The 21600-nt window shown below is 38.3% G+C and overlaps 1 protein-coding gene across 2 annotated transcripts in view; it reads left to right on the top strand.

Moving 5' to 3' along the window:
• Nfatc3 (nuclear factor of activated T cells 3) overlaps positions 1–21600 on the top strand; it is a 78584-nt gene that overhangs the window by 36965 nt on the left and 20019 nt on the right. For both annotated transcript variants that reach the window (XM_048437041.3, XM_048437042.3), the window contains exons 5-9: positions 866–1038; positions 3522–3662; positions 5567–5622; positions 8166–8292; positions 18590–19588. In XM_048437041.3, coding sequence (XP_048292998.1) covers positions 866–1038; positions 3522–3662; positions 5567–5622; positions 8166–8292; positions 18590–19588 — 1496 coding nt within the window. The remainder of the gene's footprint in view (positions 1–865; positions 1039–3521; positions 3663–5566; positions 5623–8165; positions 8293–18589; positions 19589–21600) is intronic.

Genomic DNA, 21600 nt, shown 5'->3' with positions numbered 1-21600 from the left:
TCTAGAACTAGCTCTTGTAGACCAGACTGGTCTCGAACTCACAGAGATCCGCCTGCCTCTGCCTCTCGAGTGCTGGGATTAAAGGTTTGCGCCACCACTGCCCAGCTCAATGTGTATTTGTATCAGTGTGTGTTCTGAAACAGGTGTTATGGACTATTGTGAGCTACCTTGCGAAAGCTGAGAATCAAACCTGAGTCTTCTGTAAGAAGAAGTGCGCATAACTGCTGACCCATGTTCCAACCAACTATTTACTTTTTATTTCCTTTTATTTTTTTATGTATATTTATTTTCTTATATGTATGTGTGCTGAGTGTATGTATGTGCACCATTTGTATACAGTGCACAAGAAGTTCAGAAGATAGTGTCAGATCCTTTGGAACTAGTGTTACAAACCATTGTGAACTTCCTGGCTGGGGAACTAGGAACCAAACTTGGGTCCTCTGCATGAACAGCACATCCTTTTAACTACTGAGCCATCTTTACAGTTCATTAGTTTTTGATTGTAGGTCCAAGTTGGCCTTGAATTTAAGGTAATCTTTATGCTTCAGTCTTCCAAATATTGGAATTATAAACATGTATGTCATGCTCACCTCAAATATTTGTTTTTGACCAGATTTAGGTTACAGAATTCTTTCTGGAAAATTTTTGTTTGACTTTGAGATAGAGTCTCTTGTAGTCCATTTTGGTCTTGCTCACTGTGTAGTTGAGGCTGACCTATAACTTACTGATCCTCCTGCTTCTCTCCCTCTCAAATGCTGGGATTACAGGTGCACAAGACCTGACAAATTACAGTGCATATTTATGCAGTTGAATTGTTCAGAACCAGTTTCTGAGTAATGAAATTAAAATGTTTTTTTTTTTCTAGTATTGACTGTGCAGGTATTTTGAAACTTCGAAATTCAGATATAGAACTTCGAAAAGGAGAAACTGATATTGGCAGAAAGAACACTAGAGTACGACTGGTGTTTCGTGTGCACATCCCACAGCCCAGTGGAAAAGTCCTTTCTCTACAGATAGCATCTATTCCTGTTGAGTGCTGTAAGTGAGCTTGTAATATGTTTTTAATGTATGCAATATGATTTTGATGTAAATTTTGTGTATTTTGATTAAAATGGGATATATATTAAAACTACAAAGTATTGATTCTGAGTTACTGCTTTGTTTTACTAACACGAAAATAAGCTAACAAGGTGAGAAGAGTTCTAATTTTATGTTAGAAAATGTCTTCTCACTATAATTTGATTCTTGTCAGCTATGTGACTATAGAGAAACTTTTTCCTTCTCCTCTGCCTCCCTCCCTCTCTTTCTCTGATTTACATTTTTCCTGACTCCTACCCCAAGTCTATGTGTTGGGGTCAGTATAGGTTTGTGTTACCTTGTCTAACAGTCTTAGGGTTTGCATTGCTGTGAAGAGACACTCTGACCATGGCATCTCTTAAAAAGAAAGCATTTAATTGTTGTGGCTTGCTTACAGTTTCAAAGGTTTAGTCCATTATCATCTTATCAGGGAACATGGTGGCATGCAGGCAAACATGGTGCTGGCAACATCTTGATCAGAAGGCAATAGGAAGTGGATTGTGTCACTGGATGGTATCTTGAGCATAAGAAACATCAAAGCCCACCTGCTTAGTGACACACTTTCTCCAACAAATCCACACCTCTTATTATTACCACTCCCTATGAGATTTTGGGGGCCAATTACAATTCAAACTACCACATTAACTATAAATGAAAACAGTTGAGAATCCTGTCAGGAAGTTATGATCTTTATGCTTTTAGTTGTTACATGATTATCTTTGTTTTACTTAAATGTTTGCCTTAATATAATAGCATCCTGTTTTGCAAGCTTACTCTTCAACTGAATAAGATTTAATGATGTTGGTTGGTTGGTTGGAGACAATGTCTCACTCACTATGTAACCTAACTGGCCTAGAACTCTCTTTTTAGATCAAGCTGGTCTCAAACTCAGAGTTTCCCTCCCTTTTCCTCCAGTGCTTAGCTTAAAGGCATGCACCTAGATGACAAGCTAATGGGTTTTGTTTGTTTTTACTTTTTTAATACTATCAAATTATTATGACATCCATTTCAAAAAGTGGGTGATTTTACCTCCAATTTACAAACATAAGATATGAGAAAATGTCCTAGAACTTGACATGTTTTTAAGGGTGGCAGACCTGTAGGTCTCAGAAGGTTAACTGGTATAACTGAATCATTGAGAATGGTGTAAATATGTATTGTGAAAGCAGGCACAGATATCTCATGTGTTCATACAAGTTTATTTTATTGTATTTGTATGTTTTGCTTGCATGTGTGTATGTGTACCACATGTGTGCCTTGTGCCTGGATAGGTTAAGAGAGAATGTCAAATCCCCAGGAACTGGAGTTTCAAATGGTTGTGAACCACCATGTGGGTGGTGTAAATTGAATTCTAGTTTTCTGAAAGCAACCTATGCTCTTTTTTTCTTTTTTATTTGTTTGTGCTTTGGTTTTTGTTTGTTTGTTTTGTTTTGTTTTTTTGAAATAGGGACTCACTATGAGCTTTGTTAAGCATAGTAAGTCTGAAAACTTACTATGTAGGCCAGGCTAGCCTTGAACTCATAGAGATCCACCTGCTTCTGTCCCTGGAGTGCTGAGATTAAAGGTGTGTGTCAAGATGTTCAGCTCACAACAAGTGCTCTTAACTTCTGAGCCTACTCAGTAGTCCCAGCATTTTATTTTTGAAAGGAAAGGGAAAAACTATTATGTTTATATGTATAATATTTGTATATTATACACACACACACACACACACACACACACACACACATATATATATATTAGAAAAATATAACTTAGTAGTTCAGAACAGAAAGTAGCCGGTAAGGGTGAAAAAAATACATTATGAAACTTTATAGTTAAGTAACACTATGAATTAAATCAGATTATATTCCTCGAACCCTGTGGAGGTAGAGAAATGTAGTCATTACAGAAGTACAGCTGCTTTTAGAAATCAAATTGTAAAATATGTGTTTCATTTATGTATTATTTATTTTAAAAATTATCTACTATAAAAACCTAATGTGATGATGATTGACTATTTCTCATGAGGAAAGGGTTGTTTGTCCTGTAGTAGTTATTTAGATACTTGTCTTCTCTTAATTATTCATAGTTTAGTTGCATAGTTTTGGACTTGATTTTTGTAATTAGGTTTGTAAATTTTAACAGTTCTGTGGAAGACACATACTCAAGAAGCTAAGTTAAAAGTAAAATATTAGGGAAATGTATGGAAGCCAGTATGAAGTAAAAGACATTAATTTATCGTTATCAGTTTTTTTGCAGTTGTAGTCTTAAGAAATAATTTTATACCAATTCAGTTTAACTCTGTCTAAACATGTTAGCTCTTTAATAAGAATTATTACCATTGTCTTGAATTTTAATAGCTTAAATTAATTAATCTCAATGCTTATTTTGTATTTTGAGCTCATCTTGTATATGTGAAATGTTTTAAAATAATATTTTGTTTTTCTTAACTCGCAAAACAGCTCAGCGATCTGCTCAAGAGCTCCCTCATATTGAGAAGTACAGTATCAACAGTTGCTCTGTCAATGGAGGCCATGAAATGATTGTGACTGGATCAAATTTTCTTCCAGAATCCAAAATCATTTTTCTTGAAAAAGGGCAAGGTAAATAATATAAGATACAAATTAACTTTAGTCTAAGTGATAAAAGAATGAAATTATATAGATATTGATATTAATATTATTTCCTTAGGCTATAGTCATCATCTAAGCACTGAGTTAATTGGGAAGTTACAGTTAATAAATTTATATATAAATGTTAAATTTTACTCTTTAATGGCATATTAAAAATAGAATTCATCCAGCATTTCTACTCCTTGATGTGCACTCAGGAAACCTGCGAACATCCCCACACAAAAGCTGAAATACAAGTGTTTTTTTGACAGAATTGTTCATAATAACTCCAAAATGGAAAGAACCAAATCCTTACCAACAGTTAAAAACAATGTACTATGTCCCACTATCCTAGTTTCATCTCTGTTGCTTTGATAAAATACCCTGACATTTAGGTGATAAAGGGATTTCTGGTTTATAATTCCCAGTTCCAACTCTTCTAGTGAGAAGGCAGGAACTTGAAGCAGTTAGTAACATCCACAGTTGATCGCACAGGATTCGCTCAGGCCAACTTGATTTAGATAGTCCCTCACTGAGACTGCCCAGCCATTCTAGAGTGCATCAAGTTGACAATTAACATTAATCATATACAGGCAGTAATGGGGCACACACCTTTAATTCCAGCACTTGGGAGGCAGAGGCAGGCTGATCTCTGTGAGTTCGAGGCCAACCTGGTCTACAGAGCTAATTCTAGAACAGCCAGGGCTATCCAGAAAAACTCTGTCTTGAAAAACAAACAAACAAACAAACAAAAAACCAAAAAAAAAAAGAAAAAAGCAAGAAAAGGGAAAAAAAACCCTAATCATATATAAGTGGAATATTATGCATGTTGTAATGTGGCCAAGTGTTAAAAGAAGCCATCACAAAATATATAGAGTAAACAATTCACAAAGGTAGGAAGTAGATGTAGTGTTTTGTGGTTGTTTGAAGTCATCAGAAGTGATTAGGAATGATAAAAATGATCTGAATGAATATTCTAAGTTGCATAGTTTAAAGGGGTGGAATTAGCCCACTATTGTCAAAATACCTTTTATATTATTTTGTTTTTGTGTATCCCTGGCTGTCCTGAAACTCACTCTGTAGACCAGGCTGGCCTCAAACTCAAAGATCTGTCTGACTCTGCCTCCCAAGTGCAAAGATGTTTGCCTGGCTTAAAAAAATTTTTTTTTTTTTTTTGGATGCTGCCCCTTTTCAAAGATTTTATTTATTTATTAAGTTTACAGTGTTCTGCCAGAAGAGGGCACCAGATTCCATTCTAGATGGTTGTGAACCACCATGTGGTTGCTGGGGATTGAACTCAGGACCTCTGGAAGAACCTCTGAGCCATCTCTCCAGCCCCTAAAAAAACATTCTTATAAAAATAATAGGGCTACACAGTGAAACCTTGTGTCCAAAAAACAAACAAACGAAAAGGAACAACAAAAAGAATAATATCATCAGATACTTAGGCTTACTGCCTGGCCTCTTGCTTCCCCTTTCAAGCAGATTTCTCACCCTTGTTTATTTTTCAGGGTTTTGGTTTTTGTTTGAGACTAAGTCTCATATAGCCCAGACTGACTTTAAGTTCTTTGTTTTTGTTGTTGTTTGTTTTGTTCTGTTTTCTGTTGTTGTTGTTGTTGTTGTAGTTTTTTCCAAGACAGGGTTTTTTTTGTGTAGCCCTGGCTGTCCTGGAACTAGCTCCATAGACTAGTCTGATCTCAAACTCAGATCCACCTGCCTCTGCCTCATGAGTGCTGGGATTAAAGGTGTGTGCCATTTCCTGGCTCTTTTTTTTTTTAATTGAAAGTCTTTGAGGAAAAATATTCTCTCTACTAATAATTTGTGATATTACATAGATTAGATTTTCTGTTTTCAAACTTGAATTGCTTTTAACTGTAATTTTTTTCTTTCAATAGATGGAAGGCCTCATTGGGAGGCTGAAGGAAAAATAATCAGAGAAAAATGTCAAGGGGTAAGAAAATCACCTTAATTACTTAATTAGTAAGAAGTATTTAAATAGGGCTGAAGAATTGTCTTAGTGGTTAAGGGAACTTGTTCCTCTTGCAGAAGACCTGCATTCAGATCCTAGTACTCACATACTCGCATTGTAACTCCATTTCCAGGGGATCCAAACTCCTCTTTTCATCTCCTCAGATACACACAGTACATATACTTATATATGCAGGCAAAAACTTATACATATAAAATAAAAATGAATCTCAAAGAAATTTTTTATAAAAAGAAGAGCATTTAGGCCTAGGCATGGTGACATATACCTTTAATCCCAGAACTTGGAGGCAGAGTTAGGTACAGGTCTGTAAGGTGAAGGCCAGCCAGGTCTTTATTGTGAGGCCCTACACCCCCACCACAAAAGGAAAGAAATGTTAAAGAAACTCAGGAGAAAATTGAATAATGTAACTTTATGGTATGGGAAAGACACTTGAGAAAAAGAAAGGTTAGAATTTTTAGGTATTCAGATTAAAGTTTAAGAGAATAAACAAGCCTAGTGGCAGTGGCCCATGCCTTTAATCCCAGCACGTGGGAGGCAGAGGCAGATGCAGGCTAGGTATGGTGATGTTAGCCTTAAATACAGCATTCAAGAAGCAGACCAGGAGGGGCTGGAGAGATGGCTCAGAGGTTAAGAGCATTGCCTGCTCTTCCAAAGGTCCTGAGTTCAATTCCCAGCAACCACATGGTGGCTCACAACCATCTGTAATGAGGTCTGGTGCCCTCTTCTGGCCTGCAGGCATACACACAGACAGAATATTGTATACGTAATAAATAAATAAATATTAAAAAAAAAAAAAGAAGCAGACCAGGAGGGATGTTAAGGCTGAGGCTGTTCACAAGTTCAAGGCTAATAACATATTCCTCCCAGTTCCCCAAAGTGACTGCTGTGGCTGTTTTTGTATCAACTTGATACACGCTACAGTTACTGGAGAAGAAAGAACTTCAGTCAAGAAAAAGCTTCCATAAAATCAGGCTTTAGGCAAGCCGATAGGGCATTTTCTTGTTAGTGATTGATGTGGGAGGGCCTTGTTCATTGTGGGCGGGGCTACTCCTGGGCTGATGTGCTTGGTTTTATAAGAAAGCAGGCTGAGCAAACCCTGGAAAACAAGCCAGTAAGCAGTACCCATTAATGGCCTCTGCATCAGCTCCTGACTCCAGGTTCCTGTCCTGTTTGAGTTTCTATCCTGACTGCCTTCAATGATGACAGTAATATGGAAGGATAAGCCAGATAAATCCTTTCTTTCCCAAGTTGTTTGATCATAGTGTTTAATCACAGTAATATTAGGCCTAACAAGGACAGTGACTATACTTCTTTTTTGTCCTTTTTTGTTTTTCGAGACAGGGTTTCTCTGTAGCTTTGGAGCCTGTCATGGAACTCACCCTGTAGACCAGGCTGGCCTTGATCTCACAGAGATCCGCCTGCCTCTGCCTCTGAGGCATATGTCACTGCTGCCTAGCAACTGTACTTTGTACTTTTCTTAAAAAACACCAACTTTGTTTCATGGGACAAGCCCCTGGTGATTTGTCATTGAGCACACGTCCTAACACCGCAGCTACTCATTAAGCCATTAAGCTTTCCAGAATCCTTACTGGAAGAAACTATGATCTTGCATCTTGATTGGAATAGAGGCAATCTTTTCTAGACTAGAATATTATTATTTTCCACAATGCTTCCTAAAGACATGGAACAGTTACATTGATGATCAGATTTGGTTTTGAATAAAGGTTTTCACTTTGTATATAGGTTTTATATACTTTCCAGTTAGAAGTTTTGAGTATAAATCTCATACTAAGAAATCTAACCCAGGGGCTGAAGAGATGGGTCAGCAGTTAAGGGTACTTGTTGCACTTGTAGAGGACCTGAGATTGGTCCCCAGTACCCATGTGTTGGCTAAGAACCTTCTATAACTCCATTTCCAGAGGATCCAAAATTTTCTGACCTCCTTGGTTACTATATACATGTGCACAAACATACTTGTAGGCAAACACTCATACATTTAAAATTTAAAAAAGTATAATACAACTTGAAGAATGTTAAACATGATCATATTCTGAAGTGGGCCTTTTATTAAGATATATATCTTAATGTTGAGTAGAGTCACATTTCAGAATGTAGTATGTAATGAGATGTTATCTATTTATTTTAAAAGGTCTTACAATGTAGCTCAGGCCTTCCTTGAATTTGTGATCTATCTACCTCTACTTTCTGAGCGCTGGGGTTACAGATGTACATCACTATGCCTAAAGACTCTTATTTTTGCTACAGCTAATTGGGCGGGTAAAAATCAATTTCTTCTTTAGTGTTTAAAGATTTTGTCTCTTGTCAGCAAGATACTGGTGTAAATAAATCTCCAAATGATATATATGACTAGTTGGTGTGCGTAATTTTCTGTGACAAGGAGACCTTGTATTAAGAGTTAAGACTCATGAGTTGCTCTGAGTTTGGCAGGTGCATTTCATTTTTAGTTCTGAGTATAACACAGTGTTGCTTTCCTTGTTCCTTAGGCTCACATTGTCCTTGAAGTTCCTCCCTATCACAACCCAGCAGTTACAGCTGCAGTGCAGGTGCACTTTTATCTGTGCAATGGCAAGAGGAAAAAAAGCCAGTCTCAACGTTTTACTTACACACCAGGTACAAAAAGTTGTGATGGTTTAGAGTTTTCTTTCATAAGAATTTTGCATTAAAATGTTTAATGTTAATGCCAACATATTATTTCTTCTTCTTTATTTATGAAAACATAATTGAAATGCCTCTACATTTCCCCTTTTTGTCTAAAATAAAAGAGGCTATAACTAATATAAGAAAAACCATATGCAATAAGTACAACAACTATATACAATATATACAGACAATAAATACATCAACAATGTTTGGCCCGTTTGCATTTTTTGTTTGTTTTTTGAGACAGAATTTCCTTGTGTAGCCTTGGCTTTCCTGGAACTTGCTCTGTAGACCAGGCTGGCCTCGAACTCATCCAGCTGTCTCGCCTTCCAAGTGCTGGGATTAAAGGTGTGTGTTACCACTGCCCAGCTACAACATAGTCTTAGAATTTGTATTGACTTTAAATATTAGGATTAAAAGATGGAATATAGGTTTGAACTCTTCAGAAGTTCTCAGAAATCACCAACACTATAAGAAGGGAAAATGTGTGTGTTCTTGAATCATGAATTTCCATTGTGCTTTTAACACCAAGGGGTTAGTATGTCCATGATGTCTTCATTATTTCTTTTTTCTTAGACAGAGTTTCTTTGATACAGAGCCCTGACTGTCCTGGAACTCCTTATGTAGACCAGGCTAACCTAAACTCAGATCTATTTGCCTCTGCCAGTCTCCCAAATGCTGAGATTGAAGGTGTGAACCACCGTGATGCAACTTTTGTTGCATTTTCATTTGATAAATATTAGTTGTTTCAGTCTGTGAGCTAGGGATATAACGTTGATGTCAGAGTTCTTGATTTTATGGTACCACTAACCAAGGATGTATCCATACCACTTTTTGCAACAATTAAAGATGATTTAATTTTCCAGTCCCCCCCACCCCCTCAAAAACAGGTTTTTTTTTGTGTAGCCCTGGTTATCCTGAAACTCACTGTATAGATCAGGCTGACCTGAAACCTGAAACTCACAGAGATCCACCTGCTTCTGCTTCCCAAATGCTGGGATTAAAGGCGTGTCAGCTACTTGGCTCTAGGTTGGTTGTTTTTTTTTTATGACATACCTATTACATTTAGTAATATAAACTAATAGTCACATTAGTTAAAGAACAGATATTTGGAAACGATTTAATTAATAATAATAATAATAATAAAGGAACAAGAGGCTGCAGAGATGGCTCAGAAGACCTGAGTTCAATTCCCAGCAATCACATGGTGGCTCACGACCATCTGTAATGAGATCTGGCACACTTTTTTGGCATGCATGCATGCAGACAGATAATTGTATACATAATAAATAAATCTTTTTTAAAAAAACAAATATTTATAGAGGTTTTTTTCTGTAGGCATTGTGCTTATTACCAAGGTATGGGATAATTTTTTCTTTTTTCTTTTCTTTTTTGTTTTTGTTTTTTGTTTGTTTGGTTGGTTGGTTGGTTCTAGACAGGATTTCTCAGTAGCATTGAGCCAGTCCTGGAACTCATAACTCAATCTGTAGACCAAGTTGGCCTTGAACTCACAGAGATCCACCTGCCTTTGCCTCCCAAGTGCTGGCATTAAAGGCGTGTACCAACACTACCCGGCTGGAAATAATAGTAATTTAAAAACATTGTGATGAACCTTCCTCTCCAAGATTTACTCTTTCAAAAACTTGTTTAAATGCAATTTAAATTTTTATCTTACATGTATGATTATTTTGACTGCATGAATATCTGTGTGCCATATGCATGTCCAGTGTTGGTGGAGGCCAAAGTGGGCTTCAGATTCTCTGAAACTAGAGTTAGAAATAGTTGAGTCCCATGTGGGTGCTAGGAATTGAACCTCTGCAGTTTCTCTGCAAGAACAACCAGTGCTCTTAGCTATAGCCATCTCTCCAGCTCCTCATGCTAAAGCTTTTACCCTGTATATGCTAAGTGAAAAGAATCAACAGTTTATTTTGAGAGGGTGAGAGGGTGGTGGTTGTTTGCTTATTTAGAAGGATTTTTTTTCTTTTTTTTTTTCTTTTCTTTTCATTTTGTTTTGAAACAGATTGGGTCTCACTCTGTAACTGACCTGAGATTCAATTTGTAGCCCAGGCTGACCTAAAACTCTTGGGAATCCTCCTATCTCAGCCTCCTGGATGCTAGAATAATAGGTATATGCTACCACATAATTCAGGTTATTATTAAGGGTTGTTCATTTGTTTTATATATGTATCAGACTGATTATACTTCATTTATAGTCTATAAGGACTTCTTGTCGGGGCTGGAGAGATGGCTCAGAGGTAAAGAGAAGGACTACTCTTACAGAGGTTCTGAGTTCAATTCCCAACAACCCAGTGGTGGCTCACAACCATCTGTAATGAGATCTGGTGCCCTCTTCTGGTGTGCAGGCAGAACTCTGTATCATAATAAATAAATCTTAAAAAAAGAAAGACTTTCATATGATTTCAAACTTAATCATACCAAGCTCTTGTGGTTAATGGGATCATAGAATTTTATGAGACTTATAATATGTAATATGTAACAGAGACGTTACATTTTCCAGGGCTTGGGATGTAGCCCAGTAGGGGAATTTTTGCTTAGCCCTGAGTTCACTCTCTATAGCCACCTGGTACTTCCTGTAATTAATCCAAACACTTTTGGAGACAGAGGCAGGAAGATGAATTTCAGGCATGCTTGGTGTACATAGCTAGTGGTAGGCCATTCTGTGTCAATGAGTAGTAGGGGTTTTTTGTTTGTTGGTTTGTTTGCTTTGTTTTTTAACTCATAACTGTGAAGAGTTAGATTTATATGTCAGGAACCCACAGAAGTTAAAAAAATAGCTCAAACATTGAAAGTATTTTAAATATTCAGGATTGGGAGTATCGGTGAATATCAACTTTCTGCCTGGCAGAGGCATGTGATCTCTGTGAATTTGAGGCCAGCCTGGTCTACAGTTCCAGGGTAGCCAGAGCTGTATAGTGAGACCCTTTCTCAAAACAAAACAGGAGGATCAGATTTCTGAGGAAGGTGAAAAGAGATAAGATTTTATAAGATAGGGGTTAAAGCCAGCCATGATGACACATATATGTAATCTTAATACTCAGAAGGTAAGACAGGAAAGATCACGAATTCCATCTTGGGCTATGTAATGAGACAGTGTCTCAAGTAAACTAAATGGAAAGGACGGAAGAGGATGACTGATTCCCATACTCAGAATTCATAGATCCTGACTCTCCATGTTATATTACTTTTAGGATATGTTTTTCTCATTTGTTTGTTTTTTGTTGTTGTTGTTGCTGCTGCTGTTGTTTGATTTTTGTTTTGTTTTGTTTTGTTTTCATTTTTTTGAGACGGTCTCAGTTTGTATCCCTGACTGGCCTGGTTATTAGCCTTATAGACCAAGCTGATCTTGACCTCGTGAGATCTGCCTGTCTCTGCTTCTGCTTCTGCTTCTGCTTTCTGAGTGCTGAGATTAAATACATACACCTTCATGCTTAGGTGTGTAACTTCCTGATGTTGCACTCAGATGTTATCAAAGATTATTGTGATGAAGCTCATCTCTGTCCTGAATGACGAAGAATGCTCTGTAATTACAAAAAAAGAAGTAGGGTGTACAAATTAGAGGTATTGATTACTACCTAATAGTGGTAGTAACTAAAAGGCAAAAAGCAAACAGGAGAGGCTGTACTGCTTTCATGTTACTACCTCGTGAATTGGGAGGACACTGTAAACATATAATCCTCCCAGAAAGGAAGAGCATTGGACTGTAGCTATTGTTGCTGACACTGTATTTTCTAAGTGAAAATAAAGGGATGTATACTGTATACTGACTCAAGGAAGAGTGTCAGAGGTGCATTTGGACAGTCCTTGTTCAGGAAATGGGTCTCTGTAGCATTTAGCTTTTCTTCTAAAATGAATTTTGATTTTTCTTATAAGGAGACCACTTGTTTGTTTCCCAGCCACTGAGCAGCTCAGACCCAAAATAATCACACAGAAAATAAATTATTTAAATCACTGCTTGGCCCATTAACTCTAGCTTCTTATTGACTAACTCTTATATCTTAATTTAACCCATTTTTAGTAATGGTGTATTGCCACGAGGCTGTGGCTTACCGGGTAAAGTTCCAACATCTGTGTCTTGTAAGGCTACATGTCTTCTCTCTGACTCTGACTCCTTTCTCCCAGCATTCAGTTTAGTTTTCCCCACCTGCCTCTGTTCTACTTAGCCACTGGCCAAAACAGATTCTTTATTAACCAATGGTATTCACAGCATACAGTAGGGAATCCCACATCAGATTTTTTTTCTTTTATTTTACCAAACCACCCATTGCTGAAACATCTTTCTAAAATCATGTCTAAAATTCCTGTGTGTTTGTTTTGGGTTTCTGTAGACCAGGCTGCTTTAAACTTTTGATCCTTCTGCCTCTGCCTCTCTGCTTCTGAAGTTAATTTCAGGGCCATGACATCAATGACAGATAACTTTTGGAAAATGGAAATGGGTTTATCATATATACTCTATTTGTAACTGGTTGTTTGTTTATTTATTTATTTATTTATTTATTTATTTATTTTGATTTTTTGAGGCAGGGTTTCTCTGTAGCTTTGGAGCCTGTCTTGAAACTAGCTCTTGTAGACCAGGCTTGCCTCAAACTCACAGAGATCTGCCTGTCTCTGCCTCCCAAGTGCTGGGATTAAAGGTGTGCAACACCAATACCCAACTTGGTTTTATCTTTTAATTGTTTTATTGCATAGACTTACTTGTGTGTCTGTACATGTCTGTGTGTGTGCTACAATGTGCATGTGGAGGTCAGGGGACAATTTAAAGGAGTTGGTTCTCTCCACCATGTGGGTCCCTGGTATTGAACTTAGGTTGTAGTAGAGTACAACTCTAGTGATGCGGCCTGAACTTCTGCCCAGCCTGTGACTCCAGATTTTCCATAGTTGGGAGCTCCTGCATCCCATCAATGTCCCTGAGAATATTGAAACAGCGTACTGCTCTATGATGCCTAGTGGAAGTTTTTTGTAGTAGAGCTACAATCAGAGCTGTAATTTTGGAATAATGAGGTTACTATGTGGGATGTATAGTCTATAATCTAAGTAATTTATGTTTGTTTGTGGCAGAGTCTTACTGTATAGCTTCGTATGATCTGAGCTAAGTAGTCCAGGTTGTGTTCAACATGAGATACTTATTCCTCAGCCTCCTATGTGTAAGGCTATAGGCATGTGATTATGTGGAGAAAACCTGCTCTAGATTAAGGAAGCCGGGTCAAGTTATATGACCCTGGTGGTGCCCGTCAAGTAAGGGGACTGTAGAGACAGCTTGGAGGTTATAAGCACTGACTGCTCTTCTGGAGCACCTAGGTACAGTTCCCGGTACTCACATGACAACCCACAGACTATCTAGAACTCTAGCCCAGTGGGATCCAATACCATTTTCTGGTTTCCCTGGGCACCAGGCATGCAAGTGGTACACAGACATATATTCAGGCAAATAATAAAGCAATTTTTAAAAAATTGTATTTATTTTTATGTACATTCGTGTTTTGCATGCATCTATGTCTATATGAGGATGTCCTATCTCCTGGAACTGTAGTTACAGTTGTGAGCTACCATGTGGTTGCTAAGAATTGAACCCAGGTCCTTGGGAAATACAGCCAGTGCTCTTAACCACTGAGCCATCTCTCCAGTCCAAAAGTAAAGTAATTTTAAGTATCTAAGACCAAACTGATTTCAAGTACTTTTCAGTAAGGTTGTTTTATTTTTCATATAAACCCAAAGATATGATAGTATACACTTGTAATCATAGCACCCAAGAGGCCAAGGAGGAGTGCCTTGAGTTTGAGATGGAAGGGCTAGACAGCATGACCCTTTCTCAAAAAAATAATACAGAACTGGGAATGTAACTCAGTCAGTTAGCCTGCATAGAGCCACAGCATAAAGGGTACTGTAGTATTTGCACTTGGAAGAGGTATCAGAAATTCAGAGTCATCTTCAGCTACATAATGAGTTCGAGGCTGCTTGGGCTACTTGAAACCCTGTCTCTAAACAATAGTAAGAATAAGAACAAAACTCTTTTTTAAAAAATGAATACATATACATGGTAGAAGATTGCTAAACTGCTGTGTTTGTACTGGAAGAAGAAGGGCTGCTTCTGTAAGTACTGCTCTTCCTTTTCCTGTTTTTAAAGGGAAGCATGACTCTACCCGTGGTTGAAAATCATTAGAACAGCAAGATGGGTTGTTTTTTGTTGTTGTTGGTATTTTGTTTGTTTGTTTGTATCCCTACGTTTAGATGTTTTTTGTTTTTGTTTTTCTTTTGGATCCCTACATGAATTAGTATTTAAAGTTTCATAATGAACATATATGTCCTAAAAGATAATCTATTTCTAAAATTGAATTCATTCTATATAAGGCCTCTTTAACTGTATTTCTACCCAAGCAAGAATAAATAAATTACCATGAATGGGCCAATAGTGTGAGGACTTCTATGATTTGATTAGAGTATCTACCCTTACATATTAGGTTAGAGTATCTACCCTTACATATTAAAAAAAATTAATAACACTTGATGGAACTAACATATCAGCAAAATTTTCGATTTGAGCATGCAGATGTGGGTCAGAAACATAGTAATAATTTGGCAAAAAAAAAGAGGTAGGTGTTCTACTGTAGTTTTTAGTTCCTTATTTTATGTTTTTGAAACAGAGCCTTAGCCCAACCAAGCCTTAGCCTCGGATTGTCTGTGTAGCAAAGGATATTCTTGAATTCCAGATTCTCCTTCTTTACCTCCTAAATCCTGGGATTACAGGCATGTACCACCACATTAAGCTGCTTTGTCTCTTTTTAGTTCTAGTAAACAACCAATTATATTACCAAGGTCTCCACTTAACAGAATTAAGAGATGAGAGTAGTGTTCAGGCAGTTTGCCTGCCTGCCTGCCTCCTCTCTTTTATTTCCTTCCCTTTCTTCTTCTTCCTTTCCCTTTTTTTTTTCTTTCCTTTAAGATAGGATCTCACTTTGTAACCAAGACTGGTTTGTGTAGCACAAATAATAGAAACCCAGAGATGTTTGAGTTCAACCCAAAAACCAGAAAAGCAAAGCAGCCAAGCTGTTGGAGAAGTCTTACCTCTACCAAGGCTGGATGACCATAGACTAAGCAGACTAAGCTCCTCTCTCCTCCCATTTATATTCCCTCTAGTGCTGGGATTTAGTACTGGGATTAAAGGTGTATGCCAGCACTGCCAGAACTCTAATGGCTTAGCTTTGCCTTTCTTATCTTTTGGCAAGCTTTATTTATTGAAACATAAATAAAATATCACTATAGGTTTGGAACTCACTTTGGTGAAAAACTCCAGGCTGGCCCCATATCCAGGATTCTTATGTCTTAGCTTAAGAGTGCTGAGATACAGGTATGTGTTACTACACCTTGCTATTTTTATTTTTATTTTTATTTTTATTTTTATTTTTGGGGCAAGGTCCTCACTAAGTTGTGCATGCAGGCCTTGAACTTGCCAGTCTTCTTTCTTATCCTCTCCCGTTAACTGGGATTGCAGGAATGAATCATCATGCATGTCAAAGAATAGGTTTTCTTGCCAGGAGGTGGTGATGAACACATTTAATACCGGCACTTGGGAGGCAGAGACAGGCGATCTCTGTGAGTTCAAGGCCTGTCTGGTCTACAGCATGAGTTCCAGGACAGCCAGAGATAGTACACAAAGAAACCCTATCTCAAAAACAATAATTATTTAGTTTTTTTGTGTGTGTGTATGCATATTTTGCCTGCATGTGTGTCTGTGCACCACTTGCTTGCAGTGTCTCAGAACACCAGAAGAGGGCATGTACTTAAAAAAAAAAAACAAAAAACTTGTTAACCACAGTATGGGTGCCGGTAACCAAGCTCCAGTCCCCTGAAAGAGCAGCTGTTGCTCCTAACCACTGAGCCATAATTTAAACTATTTATTTCTGGGGGAGGGTCTTGCTGCGTAGCTCAGGCTGATTTACCGAAGTCTTTGCCTTGCTCTCTTAAGAGCTAGGTTATAACCAGGCGGTGGTGGCACATAACTTTAATCCCAGCACTCGGGAGGCAGAGGCAGGAGGATCTCTGTGAGTTCGAGGCCAGCCTGGTCTACAAGAGCTAGTTCCAGGACAGGCTCCAAAGCTATAGAGAAACCCTGTCTCGAAAAACTAAAAAAGAAAAAGGAAAAAAAAAGAGCTAGGTTATAGTTGTGAGCTATCATACTTGACTCTAGAGTTGCTGTTTACATCATTTGCTTTAACTATCTAGAAATAATTTCTTTTTCTGTGTTGGGTTGTTTTGTTCTTTTTTTCAAGGCAGGGTTTCTCTGTGTAGCCATAGCTATCTGTCTTGGAACTTGCTCTGTAGACCAGACTGACCTGGAAATCAGAGATCCACCTGCCTGTCCCACCTGAGTGCTGGGATTAAAGGCTGGTGCCACCAGGCTAGTTTTATGTATTGGTTTTGTGTGTTGCCACTTTGTTGAACATATTTATTGGCTTTTTCTTTATTTTGGTACTTTTTTTTTACATTAATTTTTACTGTTTTTTGTTTTGGTTTGGTTTTACTCTTTGATTTCTTTAGACGGGGACTACATAGCCTAAGCTCTTCTCCTATCTTTGTTTTGCTAAGTGCTGGAATTCTAGGTGTGTGCTACCGCCTGTCTTACCATTCTCCTATCTTTGTCTGCCAAGTGCCTTTTCAGTTTTTTTTTTTTTTTATAACCTCATGGTGGTAGAGAATTAAACCTGCCACATGAGTAGGTTTCATTAGAAATTCCAAAAACAAAAACAACAAAAAATAAAAAGCTGGGTGGTGGTGCACGCCTTTTACCCCAGCACTTGGGAGGCAGAAGCAGGTGGATCTCTGTGAGTTCGAGGCCTGCCTGGTCTACAGAGCGAGTTCCAGGACAGGCTCCAAAGCTACAGAGAAACCCTGTCTCAAAAACAAAAGCTTTAAATTTAAAAAAAAAAAAAAAAGGAGGGGGGAATCCTAGATTCAATGCTTTATATGCTATAGTATTATTTTTGGTGATTTTTCTTTCTTTTTTTAATCCTCTTTTTAAATTATTTCTTAAGCATTTCTTGTATGTTATGTGCATGTGCACACGTATTTATGTGAGTGATTAGCCCTGTCCTCGCTATGGCCCCTGTTTGAAGGTCAGAGGACAACCTCAGCTCTCAACTGTCAGTCCTTGCCTTGTTTCGTGTTTAAGAGAGGGTTTCTGTTTAGTTTTTAGCCACTACTTACGCCAGACTAGCTGGCCTGTGAGCTTCTAGGATTCTCCTTTGTCCTGTCTCCCATTTTGCTGAAGCAGTACTGGAATTACAAACAAGAAAAAAGCCTGACTTTTTTTGTTTTGTTTTGTTTTTGGCATGGGTTTTGGGTTTTCAAACTCAGGCCCTCAGTTTTACAGCAAGCATTTTTCCTACTGAGCCATCTTTTCATTGTGGCATTTTCATACATAAATGTCATTTATTTGTTTGTTTTTGAAACAGAGTCATTAAGTCGCTTTGTCTGGCCAAAACTTGCTGTTATGTATACCAAGCTGATCTTGAACTGATCTGCTTGCCTCTGCCTCAGGAGTTCTGGAATTAAAGATGTGTGTCACTATGCTTGTTTTTTATTTTATTTTTGAAATTATTTTTAAATTAAATTATTTTTGAATGATGATGTACATATAATGGAAAACGTGCAAAAAGCATAAAATGACTATCAAGTTGGTTCAGTGAGTAAAGGGATTTTCTGCTAAGCCTGATGACCTAAGTTTGATCCTCAGGACCCAAATGATAAAAAGGAAAGTGCTAACTCCCAACAAGCTGTCCTCTGCCTTCACATATGTGTTCTGACATATATATGCACTCACACAAACTGAATGAATGCATTTTTTTAAAATATTTATTTATTTATTATGTATACAATATTCTGTCTGTGTGTATGTCTGCAGGCCAGAAGAGGGCACCAGACCTCATTACAGGTGGTTGTGAGCCACCATGTGGTTGCCGGGAATTGAACTCAGGACCTTTGGAAGAGCAGGCAATGCTCTTAACCACTGAGCCATCTCTCCAGTCCCCATGAATGCATTTTTTAACCAAAAATATTTGTTTGTGCATATGTATGAATGTACACACACACACACACACACACAGAGAGATAAAACATTTTACCTCAATTTTCTTTTCTAAAGACATTGAGTTCATCCTCATACATATTATAGTTATAAGCTAGAATTATAGAATTATGTCATAATCATTTTATGAACTACATAATAACATTTGTTTTAATCATTTATTTTCAGTTTTGATGAAGCAAGAACAAAGAGAAGATACTGATTTGTCTTCAGTTCCATCCTTACCTGTGCCTCATTCTGCCCAGACCCAGAGGCCTTCCTCAGATTCAGGGCACCCACATGACAGTGCGTTGTCAGCATCGAGAAGCTTGATTTGTCCAATCCAGCCAGCATATGCATCTTTAATAACCTCATCCCATTTGCCACAGTTGCAGTGTAGGGATGAGGGTGCTGGTAAAGAACAGCACATAATACCATCTTCAGTCATGCACCAGCCTTTCCAAGTTACATCAGCATCTCCTATGGGGTCTTCCTATCCGTCTATACAAACTAATATATATAATGGACCAACTTGTCTTCCTATGAATCCTGCCTCTAGTCAAGAATTTGATCCAGTTTTGTTTCAGCAGGATGCAGCTCTTTCTAGTTTAGTAAACCTTGGCTGTCAACCATTGTCACCATTTCATTCTTCAAATTCAGATGCAACAGAACATCTCTTAGCACATTCACCTCATTCTGTGCAAACCCCACCTCATCTGCAGTCAATGGGATTCCATTGTTCAAACACAGGACAAAGATCTCTTTCTTCTCCAGCGGCAGACCAGGTTACAGGTCAGCCTTCTTCACATTTACAACCTATTACATACTGTCCTTCACATCCAGGATCTGCTACAGCAGCTTCCCCAGCAGCCTCTCATCCCCTGGCTAGTTCACCACTTTCTGGGCCGTCATCCCCTCAGCTGCAGTCTATGCCTTATCAATCTCCTAGCTCAGGAACAGCCTCATCACCATCTCCAGCTACCAGAATGCATTCTGGACAGCACTCAACTCAAGCACAAAGTACAGGCCAAGGAAGTCTTCCTGCACTTTCATCCTTAGTATGCCACAGTTTGTGCGACCCAGCCTCATTTCCACCTGGTGGGGCAGCTGTGAGCATTAAACCTGAACCTGAAGATCAGGAACCTAACTTTGCAACCATTGGTCTACAGGATATTACTTTAGATGATGGTAAGTCTTCGTTGGCTCAACACCCCCACCCTCCATTTCCCCTACATGTGTGTGTGTGTGTGTGTGTGTGTGTGTGTGTGTGTGTGTGTGTGCGCGCACGCGCACAATTGTATTTGAGTTAAGCTGGTCTTGAACTCCCTTTATAGTGGAGGGTGGCCTTAAAATTCTGGTCATCCCAAGTGCTAAGATTACAAGCATGTACCACCAGATCCCTGTAGTACTAGAGGTTGAACACCAAAGATGTATGTGTGTAATGGTGGTGATGGGGGTTTACAGAACTGGAACTCAGTGTACCAGTGTACAGCTCAGGCTGACTACATGTTGATCCTTCTGTAGCACAAATAGTAAAAACCCAAGTTCACCCTGAAGATCATAAAAGCAAAGCAGCCAAACCACTAGAGAATTCTTAACCTCTGTGAAATCTTTAGACTGAGAGAGAATGATGAGTTCCTGTCTCTTCCCGCCTTATATTTCTTTCTAGTGCTGGGATTAAAGGCACCACCACTGCCGGGCCCCTATGGCTAACTAGTGTGGCTATTGGGATTAAAGGTGTGTGCCACCACTGCCTGGCCTGTGTGGCCAACTAGTGTGGCTGTTTTGCATTTTTGTCTTCAGGCAAGCTTTATTTATTAAAATATAAATGAAATATAAACAACTGTCTCCCTCAGCTTCCCGAATAATGGGGTACAGGAATGAGGCACCATATAAGTTACTGGAAACACCATATATAGTTACCTGTGACTATCATCTAGTAAAAAACCTAAAGATTCTGGATATATAATTTAAGTTTTCTCTCTAATTCTATATTAATCTGTCATAGGAAAGTAATTCTGGATCAGCTGTCTCCTGTTACAGGTTTGGAGAGGTTCTAAATCCATTCCTTAATGGGAAAGCTGTCATTAAATGTCAAGTCATAGGGCTGGAGTGATAAAAGCAAGTGTTTTTATCAAATCAGAGTTTGATTCCCAGCATCCATATGGCAGTTCATAACCTGTAACTCTAGTCCCAGAAGATCCAATGACTTATTTGATTTCATGGTTACTGCATGTGGAGCACATACATACATGCAGGCAAAACACATAAAATAAAAAAAATTATATGTAAAGTCCTAAGCATAAAGATCCAAAAAGACAATATGTAACCTGTAAGCTTCTGGCCTTCTAGTCATACATAATACCTAACTAGTGGTCTGTATAATGCAGGCTGTCAGATTGCTATAACCAGTGTATAAAAGATCCATATTAGAAAGTCAATAGAGATATGTATGACAGATTTCATTAGAAGGATTTGGCAAGGCTTCCGTAAGTCAGTGATATGTGAGTGGGTCTTGGAAAATGACTATATGCTTTCAGTAAATTTGAATCGGTGGGCAACTCAGACAGTAAAAAAGAGAAATTTGCCAGGAAGAACATGGCCTTTATAGAGATCCACCTGCCTTTGCACCCCAAGTACTAGAATAAAAGGTGTGCACTTCCCACCTGGCCTCTGTATCTGGTCTGGAGATGTAATTTTTCTTAAGCTTTTTTATGATTTTGAGGCCAGTTCTAGGACAGCCAGGGCTATACAGAGAAACCCTCTCTTGGGGGGAACAATTAGGGGAAAAAAAACTTTCTGTGTGTTATGCTGTATGTGATCTAGGTTTGGACCAAATGATATATATTAAAACATGATTTTTATAACATGCAGAAATAATTGTAGTTATGTTTTAAACTTTTAGATTAAGATTATGGTATTGTAAAACTGGACTAGTAGCCGGGCAATGGTGGCACACACCTTTAATCCCAACATGCGGGAGGCAGAGACAGGTGGAGGTTCGAGGCCAGCCTGGTCTACAGAGGGAGTTCCAGGCAGGCTCCAAAGCTACAGAGAAACCCTGTCTTGAAAAACCAAAAAAAAAAAAAAAAAAAAAGAAAAGAAAAGAAAAGAAAGAAGGGAAAACAAAAAGCTTAGACTAACAGAAGCCCAGCTGCAGCTCTTGCATCAGAGGGTGTGTTTTATAGTCCAACCTGCTG

This window comes from Myodes glareolus, chromosome 22, assembly GCF_982192425.1.
Source record: "Myodes glareolus chromosome 22, mMyoGla1.1, whole genome shotgun sequence".
In the NCBI taxonomy this organism is placed as follows: Eukaryota; Metazoa; Chordata; class Mammalia; order Rodentia; family Cricetidae; genus Myodes; species Myodes glareolus.
This window is presented reverse-complemented; position numbering and strand designations above follow the sequence as displayed.